Genomic DNA, 24,079 nt, shown 5'->3' on the forward strand with positions numbered 1-24,079 from the left:
AAACTTATACTAGAGTGAGATTATTTGCTTGTTTGTGCTTGAAATTTTCTTATTTATTACCTCTGGGATATGGCATTTTTCAAAATAAAAATAAGGTGTGTATAATTATTGATAGAATTAGCTGTCAAAAAATGTTAAATTCTAATAAAGAACCCCCAAATAAATTCAATGAAAGCTTTTGTTTTGTCAGCAATATATCCACCACCTTTTAAAACCTGCAGCTTCCAAAATATCTTTCCTTGCAGCCTGGGAACTGCAGTGTTGAAACTGAATGGCAGCAACTGAGATTTCCTGACTCAAGGCAATACAGTCACAAAACCAGCTAAGACTATTCTACTTGGAATGCTGTAAAACACAGTTACATATTTATCTCTAGGCTGCACTACTACATCATTAAAAACTGTATCAGCAATAATTTTGCCCAACAACTGTACTTCAGTCAGCTGTTGTCTTTTAGGTACTTTTTACCTAAAAAACTATTCTGATTTAGAGTTCAGCTTTGGGTATTTCAGATCAGAACTATGAGATTGCTATCTCTCAGAGTGCTATTACCTCTCTCCCCTTGTTGCCAATATATCCTTAAATGCTTATATAAAAGCAAATAAACTCCCAAATGTGTATCAACCACCACCAAACACTTTAATATGAAGATCAGCAACAACAGTTTATATGTACCGGAAATTCAACTTTTAGTGGAATAAAAGTGCATGCAAAAGGTGAGTTACTGTAGAATTTCTGATTAAAATTCCTTTACTGGAGTGGAAAAATTGTTAGAGAACCTAATTGATAGTTACTATTGGAGTTTCTGGTGCATCTGGAGAATGAGATGTGGAATTGAAAACCGAATCTGCTGTAACACATTGCACAAACCATCTACTGAAAAATAACCAGTTAGAAATACCCTTACTATGAAAAACATATTTGATAGCCAAATAACAGGAATTATTGTTTCTATTTTTAAGGTGCTTAGACATGAATATAGAAATCAGAGTTAAGTACCGATTTCTAACTGCTTAGAAGAACACTGTAAGGCAGGACTCAAGGGCAGCAGAAAAACCAGTTGGAGTTTTGCATACCATTTTTGAACATTGGTGATTTCTCACTGGTAAGCTTAATTTTCTGAATAACAACTGTCTTATTGTTTTAATTTTGAATGAACACAGCAAAAACATCACTGAGAAAAAGAAAAAAGGCATTCGCAGCAAGGGCAGCATACTCTAATTTTAGTAGAACACATGAATTTTTATTCCAGCAAATATAATTTAGCCTGATTTAGCCACTTATATATATATATATATGTGTGTGTGTGTGTGTACATATATATATATATATATGTGTGTGTGTGTGTGTGTGTATATGTATATATATACACATACATATGTGTGTGTGTGTGTGTGTGTGTGTACCTTTAGAAATAAACACAGATTGAACCCAGACAGAAGACTGGATATGGATCATTTATATGAAATAGCATTACGAGAGTTCACCAGCGAGTGTTCCCTAAGAGGCATCAGTGCCTAATGTTCCACCTTCCAAGTTCGTTCAAATTTCTTAAAGCTCGTTGAGAATGATGTCTGTTCTTGCTCCAAATGAATCGGGGAAAGGAGCATTTTCCTTGTGTAAAGCTGGACTGGCTGCAAAACCTATTAAATACCGACTTTTTAAAGGCTGAAACTAACTTCTAATCAAGTAAGTCTTTAAAAAAGATGCGCTTGCGAGAGCGTTTTATGCAATACCAGGAAGACTGCGGCAGCTAAGAAGGTGCCCGAGGGCATTACAAGCTCACCGCTCTCAAGGAAACAAACCGGATGGGTGTGTTGTGAGCGCGGCAGCTCCGCCCCGGGGAGCGGGCTGTGCCGCCATGGTGGAGGGCCCGGGCTGTGCGCTATGCGGGGAGCGCCTGCGGGCGCGGCTGCGGCGGGGACAGCCCGTGCGGGCAGCGCGGGGCGGCGCCGTGAGTGCGGGCCGGGGCCGGGGCCGGGGCCGGGCCGGGCCGGGGCACCCCCCTAGGGAAGGGGCTCACGGCGCCTGAGCTCGTGGTGCCCGCGGTGCTGAGCGCCCAGGGATAGGGGAGAAGAGAGGAGCCACTGGAAGCGGGCGGGAGCCGTCGGGAGCGAGGGCGCGGCGCAGCGCGGCTGCCGTCGTGTGTGCAGGGTGCGGGGTGTCATCCCTGAATTGCTGTCTTTGTTCGTCCTTTGAATTATAAAATTTTCTTGCCCTCAACATAGGCCTTAGCAGGTCGGATGTGTGATGCGATGCCGAAGCTATAGAAACAGGAACTTTAGGAAATAAAGAGGGTAAACTTTTAGAATCATTCTTGCTCACTTAAGATAATATCAAAATATCATTTTGCTTCAGGAAACCTAAAATACAAGGAGAGTTATTTCTAATCTTACTTTTTCATAATCTCGTAAGTCTTTGCATGTACTGCGTGATTTTTGAGATCCCACCAGCCCTAAGAGTTCTGTCATTCTAGTCTCAATGAAACACGATGGAGAAAAGTACATGTTTCACAGATTTCACAGAATATTCTGAGTTGGAAGGGACCCACAAGGGTCATCGAGTCCAGGTCTTAAGTGAATGGCCCATACAAGGATCAAACCCACAGCCTTGGTGTTACTAGCACCATGTTGACCTGCAGAAAGGGAGCTTTCACTTCTACAATTATTTTACTTTAAAGTAATTCTAATTAAACCAGGTATTTAAAGATTGTGACATCTGCTTTCAGTGTGCACAGTATGTACTTTTAGTTTTTATCCTTTTGTTGACAGCATAAAATAATTCACTGATATAAAACTGCAGGGACTTGTGAGACCTAGTAAATTGAGATGTCAGGGTGTCAGTAAGCAGGTCTTAGGTAGTACCCGCCTCTGATTTTGATTACAAAGAGCTAGGGTATCTTTTTTTCATGTCTGGTTTTGCTCATCTGTGAGAAATTTTATGTTGCTTGTGGCCCAAGTAAGTATACTGGATGGCTCCAGGCAGAAAGTTGGGGACTTTTGCCCCACCTTCAGTGTATATAAGGAATTTGTGATTAAGACACAATAAGATCGTACTTCAATTAAACTACTGTTTAGGGAAAAATGTGATTCAAGATATGTCCGTCTAAGGTATGTCTAAGATTAGTCTTTATATGTTTATATCTTTCAGGACTAGGCTTTTTGACATATGGAGTTATGCTCCTAAGGTTTCAAAAAGAAATCTCATGGCCTCAAATAAACTTACATTCATAACTTTGTACAGTAAAAGTCACCTTAGGGCAGACTACACAGTTTAGTAGTTCCTAATACAATGACTGTAAGGGTTTGCCTGGTACCAAAGTGGTATGAATTTAAATATTTGAAAAGATAGGTTAGCTTTCCATCTCTGACACTTCTTACTCTGGTTTACTTTAAACAAACCTGAGTGGTTTAAAATTAAAATAAACTTTGTTGCAACAGCAACTGACTTTATACTTTTATTGGAAAGCCTGAACTGTTTACATGGGAGCAGAATTTTACTTTCTTCATATTTTGATACTAAACAAAGTAAGTGATGCTATGCAGAAAATATTTTTATTTTCCCCCTTGACAGAACAATAACCATAAAACCCTCTAAATGTATATCATTTCAGGGGAACAATACAGTGGGAGATTTTACAGAGCAGCTCTGAAATGTCATTAACTAGTTAAAGCCTTGCTGGTTTGCCAGAGTCACTTTCATACATGTTGCATTGAAATTGAGTGCTGTGATTGAAGCACTGGTATGTACACCTGCCTTGCAGGTCGGGCTCTAATGACAATGAATCTACTGCTTGCCAGTTTCAACAGTGGCTCAATGGACCTTGAGGTACTAGTCATGGGGACCTTTACAGGCTGAGAAAAATGGGTTGGTAGAAACTCAAGTTCAGCATTTGCAGGTCTTGCAGGCTTGCACTCAGAACAGAATAGTGTCCTGCAATGGCACAGTTCGGGCTGCTGGTCAGATGGAATATGGCTCTTCATCAAAAAAGGACGTAGGCTTCTGCAACAGCTGAGTCCAAGTCACTATCATACTCTTCCAAGGAAGAGGGACAATCCCATTCTGGGCTGTGCTGATTACAGCACAGACAGCAGGTTGAGGACAGTGATTCTTACCTCTGATCAGAGGCTACATCTGGTTTTGACTCTTCAGCAGGAAAAAGAAAATAACATATTTGAGTGAGTCCCCTGGTATGATTAGCAGGCTGAAGCACATGGTGCACAAGTTGAAGCTGATAGAACTGGTGTTTTATTCCTCTGTTTGGCTACCTATAATGACATAGAGGAGACAGAGCTAGACTCTGGTTAGAGATGTGCAGTAGGGTAAGAGGCAGCAGATCCAGGCAACAACAGGAGAAATTCACATTAGGTATTAGGAAATATTTTCCATCATAAAAATAGTCAAGTCATGCAACAAGGGCCCAAAGACTAGAGCTGCTCTGAAGTCGGCTGGAAAAGGTCCTGAGCTCCCTGACCTGATACATTCTGCTTGGACCAAGTGTTTGGTCTAGATAATCAGTAGAGATCCTTTATAATTTCAGTGGATTTTCATGTGCTAAGCAAGAAAATATTATTGCTTCAATCTCACAATTACCTTGTCCTCTAGTAGTGTCCCCTTGCTGTTCACTTGCTTCTGGGATTAGGCTTTAAACTAGTAGGAGGAGAGAAGTATCTCTGTGGCCTCAGTGGAGGGTTTTCTGTAATACACAGTGGGCCATGTGAAACACTGAAAGCATATTATTAGCATTTAGAGAAGGATGTAGAGCTGCAAATTGCAGAATTGACACTTGGATGTGTTTTTAATATTCAAACTATACCTGTTTCGTTTACATCAGCCTGAAACTCTATTGTAAATTCATGACTTGAAGGAAAAGACATAAAATACCCTGATTTAAAAGATGTATTGTTTCAATTAGGAAAAAATTGGAGCTAAGTTATGATAGCATTAGCAGTAGTGACTGCTTCCTGGGTTAATAGTCCCATTGTTTTTGGTAGAATTGCTTAAGGAGAAAATAATTAATGTTGTCCAAGTTGGAAAATTAGTTCACACAGCTGCTTGCTGAATGTGTACAGATGCTGGAATAGAAGTACTATAAATTCTCTTTAATCTTTGTGTGTGCATGTGTACTCATTTTTCAGGCTGCTGCAAGTGAGGAGAGAATCTCTGGTCATGATTTCCTTGTTGGACTTGTTTACAGGGGTGTGGAAACATTGGGAAAGGAACTTTTCATGTATTTTGATCACAAAGCTTTAAGGTAAGAGGTGAGAAAAAGGCTTCTTATGCATTCAGACTGGTTGCATTTGGTGGGCTGTCTTGTTTTTGCTAATGTTGGTTTCAAAGATTTGAAAGTGTTACGGAGAAACTTCTCATCAGCCTCTTTGCAATGCTGGAAATCCTGGATATAGTCACATTTTCCAATAATTTACTGCTTTTTTCTTAGCCTAAGACTCCATGTAAAAGTATCTGAAAAGGATAGTTATTCTTTAATATGCTTTGTTTCGAACAGAAATTTGCATTTCCGAGGGACAAAACAGTTACAGTATATGCAGTTGCAGTTACAGTGTAGAACTTACTATTAATGTCTTCCACTGCAAACTGTTCCTGCATTTTCTTCTAATTTTCATCAGGAACTTTAGAGTCACATTGTGTGTTTAAGTTTTAGTGATTCAAATGCTTTACTAATAAACTTGTGAAAAAAATAGCCAGACTTAAAATATTCTGTATTTTTACATTTATGCTGTCCCTCTTTCTGTAATAAATATTAACAACTCCCAAGTTTGGAACTATGGTTTGAAATTTGGCACGTGGCCTCAGTATTGTGAATGTAACACTTTTGGGTGAAACTAAAGACAAATGGTAAAATTGCAAAATCATTGTTCATCCTTTGCAGTTTCATGAATTCATCAGTTGTTGTACTTCTAGAAACTGTATTTAAAGAAGTCTCTTTAGCCATGTTGCTGATGGGAAACCTTGTAGAGGTTATGTATGAGAAAGGTCTCTACAGAAGAGGAAGAAATTACTTATTGTCTGATATTGAGGATCTTAATTGTCTTGTTTAAAAAATGCATCTTGTTGGTTTAAAAGATGTTAAAGGGAGGTAGAAGATGGCTTCAGAAAATGCATCTTAGAGCAGTTGACTCTTAATTCTATATATAAACATATGTATTCTTAAATATAGGACTTTCTTGTTATGGTGAATGTTACTGATATACAGATTCTATATCTGTACATAGTTTCCTAACAAAACTAGCTTCTCTATTCTGCTAGTTACCTGAAAAAAAGCTGGTAGTCATGCTGGAATAATGTGAGTCAGATACATCCTACCCATGAAGGATAATGAACTCATTTTAAGCTCCTGGATTTTCTTGGGTGTGGAGTGACTTCCGGGTGGGGGAAGATAACCTGGCCATGAAATTGTTTTATACACTTTGACTATGGCTTACCTGACTTGCAGACGAGGAAGATACTTCTGAAGTGTTTCCACGTTGTGGACAGCAAGTAGAAACTGAAGTTCAGTTCAGTATATTTGCAGTCCATGGCAGAAGCATGGCAGTAGAAGCATTTGTTTTTTAGAGGTACAGATAAGCATGGACACTTTCTGAGGAAATCAGTACTTCTACTTTTTGATGTCCATTTAAACAGGGTTCTTAAAGTCACTGAAGAAAGTCAAGTGGGTTTTTTAGAAATGTGAGGATTTCTTTACAATTTTTTTGCCTTAAACGTCACTTAAATAATCAATGAAAATTGAAAACAAAATTTTTGATACTTACAAGTTGTGAAGGAGAGACTTACGTGGACTTTGTGTTTTGCCATGGACATACTATGGGAGAGAGCTTGTTCTGAGCTTGGTTTCTATAGTCTGCTGTTAATGTAACTTGGATTGATGAATGGTTTAAAAAAGTTTCTGAAAATTGATAATGCACATGTATTTTTACATAACCAATAATGGACTAAATTATTCTTAGGAAACAAGCAATTATTGGCTCCATATCATTTAAGGAAAGACATCCACTGTCTTGACTGGAAATTACATCTTAGCCCTTGGAACCTGATAATGTGAATTGGCCCTGCTTCTTGCATCTCCATGTAGTAGTGTGTCTGTGCTGCCAGTAGACTCTTATTTTTATGGAGAAAAATGTTTTAAATATAAGCATATCCTTGCAATATTATGTAGTACTAAATAATTATGAAGCTTCACCTTTTTTGTTTTAAAACAACCAAAAATCATCATCTCCTCACTACTAACTGTCATTGAATAACAGCCTATGTATTAGCATGGCCTTTCTATTTGTAATTAAAAAGAAGTTTCTGGTTTGCCCTGTTTCAGGATATCAAGGGTAATGAAACACTTATGTAAATGTGTAGTAATGGCTCAAATTATTTTTTCTAGTCATGAACTGACAAGTGAGATAGCTAATAGTTGTGATTTTTAATGCTCTTTTTAAACAGTATTCCTGGAGCTGGGTAAATGAAACCATCAGGTATTAATCTGAATGTTGTATCTTTAAAAATAACTTTCTGGAAGCATGTAGTGTGTTACCATTTGGTAGCAAGGTTCGAGAGTTTGGTTTAAAAAGAAATTTGGCTAGGTTTAAAAATAAGTTTGGCTAGTTAAGCCTTTGCAGTACTGTTCATGGTGCTTGAGAATTGAAAATGGTGATTGAAAATAAAAGTACCTGAAAGAACTGTATCACCTGAACTGACTTATAAGAAGGGTATTTTGGAAAGACACAGATTTTTAAAAATTGAAAAAAATAAATGCTATGGGAAAGTTACTTAGAGAATTACCTTTAAGACTATGCTTGATCACATGTTGTTTTAACCCATATGTAAATACTTAAAATGCCTGTCCTTCCCAAAATGTAAGAAAAAGGAGTTTAAAGGAAATACATACCCAATGCTGCATTTCTTCAGTCGTTTATGTAATCTTTTAAATCTTTTCGTAACAAAATAATCCACCTTTTCTGATATATAATGTATAGTAGTAGGATACTCCCTATATTTTGTGCCTTTTAGGACTTGGATATAACAGGTGAATTTGTAATGAATAAAATGTATGAGATAATAGTCAAACTGGTCCTTTGTTCAAGCATACTAGCTCCTGATAGAATACAATATAAAATACAAGACCTCTTAAAGCATTAGTGGTCTGTAAAATGAATGCTTGAAAGAGTCCATTCTCTACTTTGCCATCTGTTCATTTTGCAGTTTATTTCTTTTATTACATTTTAAGTGACCTGCAGTCTTTGCATTGGTTGTGAGCTAAGGAAAGCAGAAGACAACAAATGGCAAATATTAATTACTTTGTTTATGGCATTATTGTGTGTAGTTGCCATGTGATTAACAGAGTTGGCAATATGGGGACTAAATCTTTCCTTTCATACCAGATGAATTCTACCTGATTTAACAGAGAATTGTCTGGTAAAGTGTCCTCATTTCTTTCCGCCTCCCTGAAGGTTTAAGAACTTATGTTGCAAGACCAGGATGTCAAGCGAAAAAAATTATAAGTGCAATACACTAGAAAAGTGTGTTACTTGATGATCAAGTCTGATTTCTGTATAATGAATTACGAAGACTACTAAAAAACTGTAGTGTTTTGGAGTGGTTTTAACTTGGGGAGGGTCTTTCCTCTCTGGCAATTGAGCACTATGTAAGTAAATATTTTGTTGCTGTGTTACTGGTAATGACTAGAATTAATGTACATGCATACTGACTTGCTTAGGTAAGGTCCATAAATTGAAGAAATAGACTGGTGTTATGGTTGGAAACACTGTTAACTTAAAATATCCATAAAAACTCTCTTTCTCTCCAAGGATTCACTTTGGTATGAACGGTTCCATGTGCATTAATCCTGATGGAAGCAAAGGCAGAAATGGAGCACTACCAGTTTTGGAGATACAGCTTACAGAGGATACTGTTTGTTTTTTTGATGTGACAGTAGAATATAGGTAAAGCAGAAACTAATCAAATTGAACAGTTTGATTTCTTTTTATAACATTCTTTTAAGAACATAATGAGTAGTCACATATAATTGTTAAGTGCTTAGATGCTATAAAGACAAAATTTTCTAAATATAATATTTTTTGGTGTGGTAATTTAGTCTTGTTACTTTTTATCAGAGCTTGCCTACAGTTAAAGCCTTTCTGTACCATAGTCTCCTTAGATGCTGTCAAGACTGAGAATGAAAGTTAGATTTTAATTCAGTCCTTAGATCTGAATGCTGAACCCCATTGCCCCTTTATTTTCCACACAAGTCTCACTTCTTTAACAAGAGTAACAATCTCTCATGATTACTGGCTTTGAATTTTTATACTCTGTTGAGGCTGGCTTTGTATTTTTGGGGTTTTTTTGCAATCAAATTAGTGTAATTGTTCTGATTTACATTAAGTGGATGTTTATGTCCATCAGCATTGTACTTCACACTACTAATAAAAATTATTGCAAGCTTGATTTTAAAGTTTTTGAGGCTCTTGAGAGAAAAGGAACATGTAAATACAAATAACGTATATATACATACTTAAAATTACAAAACATAAAAGCTTATGTAAACCTGAGACTTCTTGTTCTGTATTATTTTCAAAGGATTACATTTAACTTAATAAAATAAAAATATATCTTAAAAATATAGATATAGTAAAAAATTACTAGTGTGTATATATATTATATATGTAGTAGTTTATCATTATTGTAGTATATTTTTATATACCATATACCATATTGGTATATATATACACAAATATATTACTGTGTTTTGACTATTGGACCATGTCACCGGTTAGTTATATTTGATGGTCCAAATACGTGGATTTTCCATCTTGGAACTATTTTTAAAGCAAGGAGCTAGCAATTCTTCTTTAATAGGAACAAAATGAGATAATTTCTTTTACATTAGACCAGATGCAGGTTCCACACTTGTATCATTGACCCATTTTGGGAGGGATGATTGATGTAATTTCTATGATTCTTCCTATCACTGGCATTTTTATGGTCTCTATTATCTGCATGTAATGTACTATAATAATTTAATGCTTTTTTTAAAAACCATGCTGTAATATTTTTAAAATAAAAATAAATCTTAATGTATTTTTCTCTTCCAGAAATGCAGCTGAGAGTGAGCAGAAAGTGAGAATGATGGAAAGTTTGGATGTCTGTTCTCCAAAGTTTAGCTTTTTAAGAGCAGAAAATGAGATTAAGCAGCACAAAACTCGCATGTTGTGTGATGTGTTACTGGATCAAGCAGTGTTACCTGGAGTGGGAAATATCATAAAAAATGAAGCACTGTTTGATAGTGGTCTTCATCCAGCTGTTAAGGTGAATGAAATATCTCAAGATGGTTTTTAATGACACTTACGTATTAAAAAAGAGCCTGTGATAGTAAGTCTTACCATAAATCAAAAGGAAATTATGAGGAAAGTAATAGCCATTAACTTTACGTGATTCATGTGATCATGAACTCTTTGGTCAATATAGGGGAACTGAAATTTTTACCAAGTCTTTTGCTTACATCAGGAAAAACACATTTTTTGGTGTGGAAGCAATGAGTTTGTGTAGTATGGAATGTGAAAATGTACTGTTTTTACTGAGATGATACACATACCATGAAGTCAGAATTATCGTAACATGAAGCAATGCAATTCTGTATCACTGTTCAAAGTGCACCTGCATTAATAGGTCTCTTTCTGTTGTCCCCTAGCATTTTAATATTCTAAAAGTTCTCTTTTTTACAGGTTTGCCAACTGACAGATGAGCATATACATCTCTTGGTGAAAATGACACGTGATTTTACCCTGCTTTTTTATAAGGTATTGGCACATGTTTTTGAGAAACGTCCAAAATGTGACTCTAGCACATTAGCTAGATGTGATCATCCAGTGAAAACAGTAAAAAGATGCCACAGGACAAGTGTTTCCATGAATAAGAATGTTGGTTTGTGTGCTTTTTATTAATTATGAATTGTAAGATTATGGAAAAGTGGGGGAGTCAGGATTGTAAAAATATGCACAGGTTGACCCAGAAGAGTTTTACAAATGCTCCCTGAGGGCCAGTTGAGTTTTTCTGTGCATATGTTGTAATGTCACTCTGAACATGTCAGAACTGATGTATGTTGAACACAAACATTACATTTGAGATAATATAAAGGACACTCAAAACTGGGAACTAGAAATTGCTGTAGGGAAGTATGTAGGTAATTCTTGTGGCTTGCTTTATTCAACTTGAAATAGCAAGTGTATTTATTTGACTAAATAGATTGTAACTTTTAACAGTTTTTTTTCCTTCTGACTGAAACAATGGTTTTAGTTGCTAGAGTGAAATAAGTTATACTTTCTCCCTACTGTCACAACTTCAGTGGGATTTCATTTCTTCCCCTGTCAAGTCTATAATTCCTGGTTGCTCTTCAAGTTTCCACAATAGAAAATAGAGCTCTTGACCTAATCCTTCTCTATTATATTTCTTTAAGCTGCATGCAAAGAAATGAACAGTAGTGGTGAAATTCTTGTCTGTTTCTCTTGGAGTTCGTGAAAGTCAAGGAGCTAGTGTTGCTAGAACTTCTTTTTTTTTGGTTGGTTAGGAGGAGGGCACCTATGTTTCTAATACCATCTTTCAATCATAAAGGTGAAAAATGTAATTTATTTAATAGTCTACTTAAATGTTCGCTTTCCCCCAACGTACTGAAGAATACTTTAGTTTGTTGGCTGGAGAAATCTTTTCTTCAAACTTCACATTGAAGTCTACCAGTAAAGAGATAGCATATAGTTCTGCAACAGCTATAATACTAGGAAATGTAAATGTGTGTCAGGCTTTTAGACTCATAATAAACACGCTAAACTTTTCTGTTGCTCTGTTTAGCTATTTTCAAAACTTTTACAATCAACACTTAACAAGAGTTCACCAGTCAAGCACTTTTAAGAGAGACCTAGGCTCTCCCTCCAAGTCTCCTTAAAATACATAATGAAAATATGTTAGTATGAGGGATAGTACTTAAGTTTTCATAGACTGTTACAGATTGATTGTAGCAATCATACTGTGCCACTACCGATGCAAAGATGAAGAATCTTGTTGGTGTAAAAAGCTTTAGTTTGGGTTTTACATAACTGGCTGGGAAAAAACTACTCATAAGAAACTGAATGTAAATCTTGAGGAGAAAGCAAACTGCTTGTGAATATTTATAACAATATATATTATTAATTCCTTCCGATTGAATTACTAGTTTGTACCAGCACAAGCATTCTCATTCAGCAAGGCTGGTGAATAAGAGAACACAGAGCAGAAACAAGTACGCTGTGCTCAGAGACACCTGTACTTTGAGAGAACTCTGAGAGTCTTCATATATTAAGGAGCTAACCTTGCCAGAGCTGAGCTGGTACTGCTGGGTTAGCTGTGGTATCATTAGAACTGAGCCTGAGAAATTGTGATGGCGGTGCAGAAACTCGTGTGGCTTTCCAGAGTTGGCTGCATCTCTGCTTGGATCTTCTTGGTTTTTTTTTACCATTTTTAGCTTTGGTAAGTCTGTGCCTACTCCTTGTGAATTGTCTCATGAAATGTGCCTGCCTGTCAGCTGTCTGGGGACTCTTTAGCCCACTGTGCCCTTGTGCTTGTACTGTGCTTAATTTAATAAGACTTTCTGCCAGGCTCTAGGGAGCTTTCGATAGTGCCAAGTGGCTTTTCACGAATCAAATTGTCTGTCATGGCCAGGGCCAAGATGAAGCTGAGCAACTTTACTGGACACTACCGGACATCTACAGAATCCTTGGGATACTTCTGCATTGCACAGTTCTTTATGTTTTGGGAAGGCTGATTAACCCAGATTGTAGCATCAGGTCTGAGCTGGCTTGGTGGTGTGTTTTTTGTTCTTTTGGGGGGCGAGGGAAAGTTTTGTGGTTTGGTTTGTTTTCTTTGCTGTATTGATTGGACGTACTCAGCTCTTCAAGAACACTCCTGCAGATGCCAGGCCAAAGACAACTGATGCTGAATCAGAACTAGCTGATCCAGCTGAAGTCAGGGAGCTCCTATAATGTTTTTGCTTGCACCATGCTAGTATGTTTTTTTCTTCTATCTTTTATTCCATTATGTGGAGAATTACAGACACTGTTATACCTGATTTGTCAATTTTTATTTTTTTTAACATAAAATGATAACTACAGATGGGTGTGCATTGAATATCTTTAGTCATTGAGTTGTCATTTTATGGAGGGTTTTTTTTTTTATTTTTAGCTTCAGACTCGCATAAAATTTATACTGAGTCTCTAACTTAGATTTATATGTGTTCTGTTTTAGTGCCGCAAAACTGGGTCCCCACTCTACAAGCACTACAAAGTATACAAGCGCCCAGCCTGTGGTCAGTGCAAAGGGAACATCACTGTGTGTCGTTTAGGAGAGAATAACCGGATGACTTACTTCTGCTCTCAATGCCAAAAGGTGGATCCCCAGCTTGTCAATCTTAGGTATGATGGTAACTTTGTGACACTTCTAAGCACCTCAAAGTGCTATTAACAGTAAGAGGACATCTGTTTTCAAATAGAGTGGATCTGTGTGCATTTTATAACTAAATTAACTCTATGCCAGATGAGGACAGGACACCTTGCAAAATAAAAACATTTTGGCTCTTAGTATTTAAAAATTATTGGAAGCTTTGATTCTTGGATACTATTTCTTTGAAAGACCCCATCTGTCATGAAGTACCGATTAATCTAATCAAATGTAGGAATTATAAAACAATTTAGAGTACTCAGAATTATTCACTGAAATTAATTCACTGGAAAAGTTGCTCCTTCATGGTGTTATCAATATAATGGGCTTGGATGTCTACACACAACTGAGTTGAATAGCATAACATAGGAATTTGTCTCTCTCTTTTCACAGGATAGCCCCTTCAGAGCTGTGCATCTGTGAAATTTTGTTCTGGCTTTAGAGTTATACTGAGGATTACTAAAACTTCAGCAAATATTGTAAGGGCTTAGGACTTTTCTTCCTCCTTATTGGTTTTAAAAAGCTTTTGCTACAGGTGTGCCACAGAGACATTTTCAGTTCCACATAAACTGTGCTAGCAGAAGCTTTCCTCCTTTTATTTCAGGAAAGCAGAAAAGGCATTTGATATCACAAAAGGTAAAAGTTCCAAAAGCATCTTATTCAGACTTAGATACCTAAGTTATTCTTGAACTTTTTCATCTGAGGCTTCAGAATTTTGCCTTTTTACACTGAGCTCTCTCAACCTAAGATGCTGCTTCACTTTGCAAACTTTGCCTTCATTGGTGTGTATGCGTGTGTGTGTGTGTGTGTGTGTGTGTGTGTGTGTGTGTATATATATATATATATATATATGCTAGATAAGATTTACAGAGCACATAAATCCCACTTCTAGCTCCAAGCTTCTTTTAAGACTCAGATAGCTGAAGGGATTTTGGTAAAAGCTTAAAAATCATCTTTGAGTGCAGATCAAATATAGAAAATTCCAACATGGAAGATAAGTATTTCACATACTGATAACCCCAATCTGCTGTATTTTTGGGAAGTAATAAAGAGAACTATTTTGCAGAAAGGTAGAAAGACAGCAATGTTCCATTGGGTCAGATTACTAGAAAACGATGCAAGGAAAAAATATCTCTGTTCTAGAACAAGTAGGGATTTGGGTGGTGTTTGTTGTATTTTTAAATAAATAATGAAAAAGTGCTGTATATCAGTGAAAATCATGGTAATAGTAGGTATAAAATAAAAAGATCATTTCTTGTGTTGTCCTTACCCTACTGATCAGGTCTTTGTGTTCTACTGGTCTTTTTTCAACTATGCAGTAACTATTACCATGTAAAAGTATATGTAGCTCAAGTGATTTATCTGCTATTCCAAGCTTTTCACATTTGAAGACTGGAAAGACCCCATGTGATCGGACTGACTTGCTACAGATCATAAACTGTAGAATTTAACCCAGTGGTTGTTGGGTCAAGTCAAGTAGCTTATGATTTCACTCAACTGAAAAAAATGAATACTCATTATAAGCTTACCTCATCAAATCCAAATGTATCTTGAATCTTAAAAATACATTTTTCCCCCATATTTCATAAAATGGGAAGGGGATGGAGGGTGATGACATGACAGACAGACCAGAGGAAGAATATGGAATTAAACTCCAAAACATGAGATGATGAGTATATTCAGACTTTTGGTAGCTGAGTAGAACAATTGATCTAATAATGTGAAAATACCCATTGTAGCATTGGCTATTTTGTTATCTAGCCACAGTATTTTGGTGAATGCTACTGTAATGTGTGTTCTACCTCTTGACAGCACAAATCTATGGTATGTCAGCAGTTCTCATTATCCTACGTAGTTTTCCTGTTCTGGAAGACGTGGTGGTAGTGGAGATCTGCCATTAACTTAGAAATTTAGTCTGCTGTGGGGAGTGATGATTATGGAATAAGTGATAGGTCAATGGAGTGTCACACACGTGTTCCCAAGTACAGCATTTGCATTTTTAATGAAAGTGCTTAAATTTGTAGGATTAAAAAAAGTCTCCAAAAATTGCACAAAAACTATGGAGGAAAATGCTTGACGACTTAGCAACCATAAGTTGGTTGATAACATATTACTTAAAAATTTACATATATAACTAACTGAATAGGTAAGTTCAAGTTACATTTAACATGTTGTCAATGTTTGGATACTATGAGAAGATAACAGGTAACATGCAGTGACTGTAAAAGGATAACTGATTCTAAATCAGTGTATCAACATAGAAGGTATTATAATTTACAGGAAAATCAATAAAACTAAATATTTAGAGGTATCTGGAGTATATATTTGGCTCATGAGTCACATAGATCCGTGATTTTGAATAGGTTCCTACCTGTTAAAAGGCTTTCTAGCAAATGGTGGTACACAAGAGACTTTCTAACTTTTAAGACTTTCAGTGCTGTTTGCTATTATGATAACAATGTGGATTTATGTGTAGCATTTAAATGAGCATAAACAAATTGTTTGCTACATTTTGTGACTTTCTACAGTTCAGTTTCTAAACAGTTCTTCATCCAGTAATGCATTTTTTACTAAGTATTCTGTACGAGGGAGTGGGGGAAAAGCCCTGAAACAGTCTCCATTTCTCACCAAGTAATTTTTGCTGCAGTACTTGAAAACGGTAGGGAATTTGGAAGGCTGAGGCGTTGTGCTGGAGAGTACATCAGTTAATAATTAACTTTCCGTCAATTTCTTTTTAAATATTTTTATTTGTATTACTTCTGCAGCATCTGGAAAGATTTGCCCTTGAGTTAAAGAAAACAAAAATCAAACTTGAACCATGGCATGCTGTCCAAGCTATGACAGGCAGGCATAACACTGTGTACCGTTTGTTCTCTGGCCCTGTGCCTCCCTGCACATAGTGTTGTAAGGCAATTTGTAGAAGGAACGTCAGAAAACACTAACATCATTCTTTTGTTCAACAGCAAACTGCCAGCTAGAAATAGCCTAATTGGCTGGGCATATGGAAGGGGGTCATGTTCTAATGAACATGTAGCTCAGAAATCTGAAGAGGAGTGGACCTGTATGCGCTGTACCCTAACAAACAAGCCTTCTGCTGAAATTTGTGATGCATGTTTGACTTCAAGACCTGAAGGTACTGAAGGGTCGTCTGGCATCTATACTGAGAAAGGGGGAAGAACTGTGGTTTTTGGTGAAGTTTTGAGAACTGTAGAATTGTCATACTGTGTATCAGATTTATATAACTTCAGCTAATTTGAAGTCAGATTTGGGGGAAATCTTACACAGACAATGCTGGAAACTGTCTTGTCTTAAATCCTAAAAGTGTCTTCCAATTTTATGTGCAGGTGGGATTCTATAGATAAGTGTCTTCAGTGACCCTTTGTTTTTATTGGGGAAAGGAGTGAAACACATCACCATTCTTTCAAATCTCCTTAAAATCATTCAAAATTTGGTGCATAAGTCTGAATGAAAAATCACCAGGGGGCAGAAAAGTAACTATCGCTCTTTCATGTGAACAAAAGCAGTATATTTTTGGTAACTTTTTCTAAAAGGATGTCAGGTTTCTCAGGGGCGAGTTTCCCCCCCCCCCCCCCAAGTTCAGAGTAAAAATTATTCTGAACTTCTTACCTAAATCTGCTGTTAGTCGCTTGTTGGAGCTTCTCATGCTGCTATCGATATTAAGTATTGCTTCCTTGCTTAATCCTTTTATGAATGGAGGGATGTGTGTGAAACTCTTATCTCACACAAGCTAAAGTCCATTTCCTCAGGTCAGGAATCAATAAAAGAAAGTACACCTTTTTGTGCCTTACATGACAGTTTTTGCCAGCACAGGATAACCTTCCATAATTCTTCTGCAAAATCAGCACCAGAAACCGGAAAATTTTAATATGTTCCTTGAATCAGATTTACCAGCTCTTACCCTGGAGTTCATACTTCAGGTGTACCTTAAGCTATACAATGTCATGTGCACAAATGCTGTATTTTAAGCTGTGAAACAAAATCTGGTTCCTTCTCCTGTACTTAAAAGTTTCACTTGTTTAGTTATATGCCATTACTGAAAACAGGCCTGGAATTTGAAGATGTGTTAGACCTGGTAGGATGCTGTTAGAAAAATTCTTTAAAAAAAGAAAACATTCATTTTTGCATCATACGGGTGGTATTTGAAATTTATTTTTTAAACATGGGTTTGCTTAACTCTCTTTTTTCCAAACCTTAAGATTTCTTGTATTCTCACTTCATCACTTCATTCACTGTTTTTCTTTTATTGTTTCTAAAATTAACTACTGTCAGCAGAAATGTTTCAGTTTTTGAGGACTTGGCATGTAAAGCTAGCTACTGGCCGTACAGCTGAAGTCTGTAAGTCTGTAGAAACAGGTAATTACCATTACATCACAATTTCCTTGCTCCTTTGCTAAGTACAAGGCCATGCCACTATTCTTTCTTAAAAAATCTGAATGCACTGAAACCAATATGTTTTACTGTGCAGCAGTGGCAAAATGGAAGGAACTTGGAAACAAGAAATATCCCCAGTAAACTATGGAGATTCTTATTTTGTTTGAATGAAATGCCTTTGGAGAGAGTGTACCCTTCTACATCTACCCATTGTTTTTCTGCTTAATTCCCTCTTTGTATGGAGGGAAGATAGAGGAGCAAGACACACACTGGATATAGTAGAAAAGGAAGGACTCTATTCCTGAACGCTATGGCTTCACAGCTACCTACAAAGAGATTCACAGCTACTTCAAAAGATTGCACATAGGGGTGCTGTAAATTTTTTCTCTCTCAGGAAGGAGACTACCTACAGACTTCTTATGTATTAAGTGGGCATTAATAAATGATATCCACTCCTTTGGAATGATTATTGCCCACAAGGCAGGCCTCTGATTCTGTGAAGAAACTGTTGTTCATGTCAGGAAATACAGACAAAGCAAATGTCTGAACTGCTTGCTTCATTAAAGCCTCTTACAGTAAGGGATCAATAAGTTTGAATGTGCAAAATATTTTGTAAGGACAGGAACCCCGAAAACACTAGAAAACCCAACAAATGAATATTCCATTTCATGTCAGTTATAAAGTAATACTTAAAAAATGGATAATTGATGCTTGGAGGTACCATATCCTGTGATCTCCTATTGCAGGGGTTTATAAAAGATTATGTTGAATAAAAATTTAAATGTTTTAATTCCTGGGTTCTGGCCAAAATCAATTTTGTAAGGTTAATCATCCCATACCTTTCATTTACAGAGTACTGTTAACAATTGCTCCTATTCAAGCAATAGTGATGTCACCTTGAAACAAGTTTTATGTGATTCTAAAAGTGCATGAGCTTTTTTAGTGTAAGAAATTTGGTGCTTTATCTAATCTGTGACAGGTTTTGAGATCTTTCAAGATGGTATTGTCAATTTAGTCTTCCACTCTCCATATGATGACTTAAGAATACAGATCAGATGTCTAATTCTATGCAGACAGATTATAATTAATAATTTTTTTTCCTCAGTTCCAAAGATGGAGAATGTTGAAGACTCTGCAGCCTTTAACATAAACTTAATGAAGTACCCTTGCAATGATTTCAGAAAACCAAGCACAGAAATTAAGATCAATAGGAAAACTGCATTTGGAACTACAACTCTTGTCTTAACAGATCTTGGTAACAAAACTGTTTCAAGAAATGATACCCAAATGTCTCATGGACACTCTCAATATGTTGCTCCAAAAAACAATTGTAAACAGATCCAAAGCAATGCCTACCAGTCAGCAGGAAGCACAGGCAAGGACTGCTCAGCACATGTAACTGCTTCGGCTTTGTCCTACTGTCAGCAACCTGTCTCTTTCAAACACGTACAGAAGAAACAGAAAACTGATCATATACCCTCGATTCACCAGTATAATACAGCAATCAGGTATGTATTCCACAATGAAAACAAATCTTTATAATTCCATAAACCAACTAAAGGAAAATGTCAAAATTAATGGAATACTATGCTGTTGGGCTCAGACAGTGTCTTAGGATTTCTGTCAGAGGTAACTTATTCTAAGCTAACTATAATTTAACAAGATTTCAAAAGCACTGAATGACCTAGGCTGTCACTGGAAAAGTCCTGATTTTGGCATCTGGCCAGTACTGCTGTTAGCTAAACAGTTGTTCATAGTTCAGCTATTCCCGTGGAATAGTCCAGTATAGCTTTAATAGGACAACAAGCACAGTTCCACCTAAGGAGTTTTCTGATCTTAGCACTGTAGTTGCCATCTGCTTAGAAAGATCTTGAAGTCGTTATGAAGATTACAAAACAAAGCTAGCTGAATGAATATATTCTAAGTTATTTGTCAACTACTAGTTTTCAACATTCTTCTATGATAGCAAGCTCTGTACAGGTACCTTGATGAAATTCCCATCACTGTTTCCACTCAACTGCCATGCGAATTCTATATATAACCACTTCAATGCTCTACTCATCCTGAATTTCTGTGTACACAGCCCTGTTAAGACACATCCATTGCCTAGTTAAGAGAAATGTGAGAATCTATGAGGGTTGTCAAGAAAAAGTTGGGCAGACATACACAGCAATAATGGGAATGTAAGGTGCATGTCACAGTGGGAAATTATGCAGGCTGAATGTGAAATAATGATGATATGCTACAAAATTCCTGGTCATGTATCTGTTCTGAAATACAGAAATCACTTCTTGCATTGTTGAAGCAGCGATTTTGAAACAGGATCTCACAGACTAGCCAGGCTAGACTGTATGAGTATCATTTCTCCTTGCACTCTCAGTAGAGGGCTACAGAACTGAGAATGTAGGCAGGATAATTGAGAATACAAAGGAGTGCAAAGAAGAAATGAGACAGTATTGCTCATGATAACAGGTAGTTTTAGGAAGTCATCCACTTAAATGTTTAAGAAAACGTGTGAAAAGCAGCCAAAACAACAAAAAAATCTGTTGGTTATTTTTATCTTCTTGTGTTTTAATGACGCATTGGAGGAAAACTGCTGATGTCTGCAGGACTGCAATCTTCCAGTCATAGAAGAGAACATAAAATTCCTAAGATGATAACTTGACCAAAATGAATTATCTTTTTTCACTAAGCTTCCATCTCTCTTTTTCTGCTCTATAAATATATTGGAAAGATAAATTTCAGAGCATTAATCTTTTTCATGTTACTGTTTTTAAATGATGTCTTATGTGTTGCATTCAGATAATCTGACTATTTCTGTCATGAAGAAGAAAGAAAGTTTGTCCCGTTCAGAGAACTCTGTTCGATCCCCTCTGCTGGACTACTACTTGTGCAAACATGATTTGGAGCATTACTGTAATTTTTTAGTAAAGAGAGTAGGAGTCTTTTCTGTGAAGCATAAAAATGCCTTCAGCCTGGAATAATGACTTGGTATAGGTCTTTTCCCCACTGAGATCACAAAAGTCTTTTAGACCATGTCAAAATTTGAGGTGGGGAGTATAATAACTGGTAATATTTATTTTGTTTTGCAGATGAATTTGAGTACTTCAGAATAATTTAAAACGTTGTGGGGAGAACTAGTATAACACCTTAAGAAAAGCACGTAGTCTGTCTATTCACTACTAGCAATCATTCAACTTTAAAGGCACAATAGGGTGCATTAGAGGAGCAAGCTCTTTGGCTGTCATTGTGTGTAAAAGCACAGAGGGAGCTATTGTAATGGTAGGAGAGAGTTCTTTGGCTGGTAATCCCTTTAACATTATGCAGGAATCATTTTGTAATCTGTCGTTACAGTGCACCGCAAGCTAATATGACAGGTGATACTCGAACATTAAACGTGGGCCATCCTCGCTGCAGTAAACACAGCCGTCTCTGCAGCCTCAGAGTTGTGAGAAAGGATGGAGAAAACAAGGGCAGGCAGTTTTATTCCTGTCCTCTACCCAGGGAAACTCGGTGTGACTACTTTCAAGTATGTATAACACTTCAGGGCCTGTTTTATAAATAAGCCCTTGTTCCTGCATCCACCTTGCCCTCGTGATCTGTAATTGTGGACAGATATTTTCCATTTAAAGTCTGAATTAATTCTAAATGCTTCCGCACACTGAATTAAAAATAAGACTATAATGGTAGTTAGAAACTTACAGTTTTAGTTACTTCTCTTAGTGTTGAAAAGACACCCACTTGTGCAAATGCAATTAATCTGCTTCCGTGTGATGTAAAACACACATAGCAGAAATATTGGTTTGAAGGGACTTGTACAAATTGTTCAGATCAGTGTCTTGCTTGGATGACTATGGCAAATAAGATTTAATCATCAGCCATGTTTCTGTTAAGCCAAAATCTTGAAAGCCTCTTAGGGTGAAGATTCTATAATCTGCCTGAGCAACTGCTCCCACTGCTGCACTAACATCTAACTTGACCTTCCTAGCTGCAGTTGGCCATTGCTCTTTGCTGTGAATGTATGTGTCTTAGTTTGATCTGGTAAGTGACAGGGCAGTCACATACTATCAGGTAGTTAACAGATTAAGTCAAGACAGAAAGGACTATAATGCCTTAATTTGAAGAAAACTATGTGTTGTCATCAATTGAAGTTACACTATTCAAAGTGCGTGCAATTGCAATTGATGTTAAAATAAAATCTAAAATCAGTGATCACAAAAGAGATAAAACTTTCTAACTACTAGGAAGAGTTTCTTCTAGGGCATGTTCTGTAGATCTGTTTCTATTATCAGTTTTAAAATATGGAGTTCATAGCCATCACGTGTGCCTAAAACCTGTTTACTTTGGCAGTGGGCTGACTTGGATTTTCCATTTTGTAACCATGGCAAGCGATGTGTTATGAAGACTGTGTTGAAGATTGGTCCCAATAATGGAAAGAACTTTTTTGTGTGCCCTCTTGGGAAGGAAAAACAGTGTGGCTTCTTCCAATGGGCAAAAAATGGGCCAGGTGTTCAGATTCTCCCTTGATGTTGATGTTACAGTTATCTGCTCCTCAGGATGTCTTAAGTGCATACAACTTTCATCATCATGTTTGTTCTGTTTTGACTTTTCCCCTGTTCACTGGTAATTATTAAAATAGCTCTAACATAAAGAACGGCAGATGTGGAAGGAGTAATTTTATATAGTACTATAAAAATTAAACACTGCTTGTATGCGCCTACAATTCTGAAATAAACACTTAGCTTGCAATATATTGTGACATACTGTTGTATTTCTAATAAAAAAATTGAACTGTTTTCTCTTTTCATGTAGTGTGGGCTACTAAATTGGTATACTTTATCATAAGTGTAAACATATATTTAATAAAAGAGAATAAAAAGAATATGCTTTATTAATACCACTTCATGCTTTATTTACTCAGAGCTTAATATGAAACAGCAATGGACTGTACGCTCAAATGTTAAAATAGTTAATTGTCTCACCTTGCTTAGATTTGGAAAAAATAGACAAAAAACCTACCCTATAATGAAGAATATGACTTCCATTTGCTAAATTACATATTCTAAATCCAAGTCTGAGTGCTTTATTCTCATTGCTACTGAATATTTTTGCCCCCTGATCCATGTGGAATGAATAATAAAATCTTACCTCTGAGGTGGTAAAAACTCAGTTTATGTTTGTTTGTCTCACCAAGGGGAAAAGTAAACAAAATATGCCTAGCTACCAAATGTGAAGTAAAGGAGAAACAGAATTCTTCAAATCTTTGGAGCATGTACTATAGGTAACTATAGATGGAACTAATGGAGGTATGGCCATAGCTTCATAGATTATTGAATCACAATCAATTTTTAAAGAAAGTAAGGGGAAAGTAGTATTGCTTCCCACCAAAAATGATCTGGATGAAACAGATTGAAAAGCATCTAGTAAATGGTCCTGTCCTTCAGTCGATGTAAACAACACTTCAGAATTGTTTCCCCCCCTTTTTTTTCTATTCTTTTTTATTTAACAGTGTGAGAGTACTCAGTTCTCTTGAGTAAGTTGTGGAACTTCAGTCCAATTTAAATCTTCCATTCCACGGTGCAACTGAAACTGTTTAATTCTTCTCCTAATCAGCACAAATTCAGAGGCTTTTTTATTTGTCTTTTCAGTACCTTTGAAATCTTTCAAAACTTTCCTTATGTGAAGGAAATTTTTTTAAATCAGCTTGTAGAAACTGTAATTATGTTGCTCAGTGGACTCTTTCCAAATAATGTATCTCTTTCGTGAGGTCCAGAACTCCACCTGAGAACAAAACAAGCTACTTCACATGATGAAGACTGATTTTTTCCAATATGTTGCTGCTAGCTTGTGCTTATACATCTAAATCTTTGAAATTGCCATCTAACCAGTTCCTCACTTGTACTTGTACAATTCCTTACACTGATAAAATGTTTGATTATTTTTAAATTGTACATGCTTTTGGATGTCTTGCACAGGGATAAATCCTCAGTAGTTCAGTTAAACTTGAAAAAAAAAAAGAAATACAATCATTTTTGATCACTTGCCTTCTACAAATGTTAAGCTTTACTGAAGCTGTAAGCTAAATAACTTTTTCAGACTTTGACACTTGAAAAATAATAGTTGGGTTATTATGTCTTTTAGGTTAATAGCCAGAGGGTGTAATGGTGAGCACTCCTGACTCTGATCACAAGGTCGTGAGTTCGAGTCTCAGTGGAGGCCG

The 24,079-nt window shown here is 36.6% G+C and overlaps 1 protein-coding gene across 2 annotated transcripts; it reads left to right on the plus strand.

The window, feature by feature from the left end:
• Positions 1-1,848: 1,848 nt before the first annotated feature.
• On the plus strand, positions 1,849-23,017 carry NEIL3 (nei like DNA glycosylase 3). 2 transcript variants are annotated; one of them, XM_071556281.1, is made up of 10 exons: positions 1,849-1,954; positions 5,139-5,254; positions 8,814-8,948; positions 10,098-10,311; positions 10,728-10,802; positions 13,276-13,442; positions 16,431-16,600; positions 18,965-19,367; positions 21,214-21,388; positions 22,210-23,017. In XM_071556281.1, the coding sequence occupies exons 1-10, from the start codon at positions 1,862-1,864 to the stop codon at positions 22,384-22,386; spliced, it is 1,725 nt and encodes a 574-aa protein (XP_071412382.1). In that variant the 5' UTR covers positions 1,849-1,861; the 3' UTR covers positions 22,387-23,017. The 2 variants fall into 2 exon arrangements, with proteins under 2 accessions (XP_071412382.1, XP_071412383.1); XM_071556282.1 differs by lacking the exon at positions 21,214-21,388 and having other exon boundaries at positions 22,210-22,359.
• Positions 23,018-24,079: the final 1,062 nt, after the last annotated feature.

The sequence above is a fragment of the Pithys albifrons genome, chromosome 5 (genome assembly GCF_047495875.1).
Source record: "Pithys albifrons albifrons isolate INPA30051 chromosome 5, PitAlb_v1, whole genome shotgun sequence".
Lineage (NCBI taxonomy): Eukaryota > Metazoa > Chordata > Aves > Passeriformes > Thamnophilidae > Pithys > Pithys albifrons.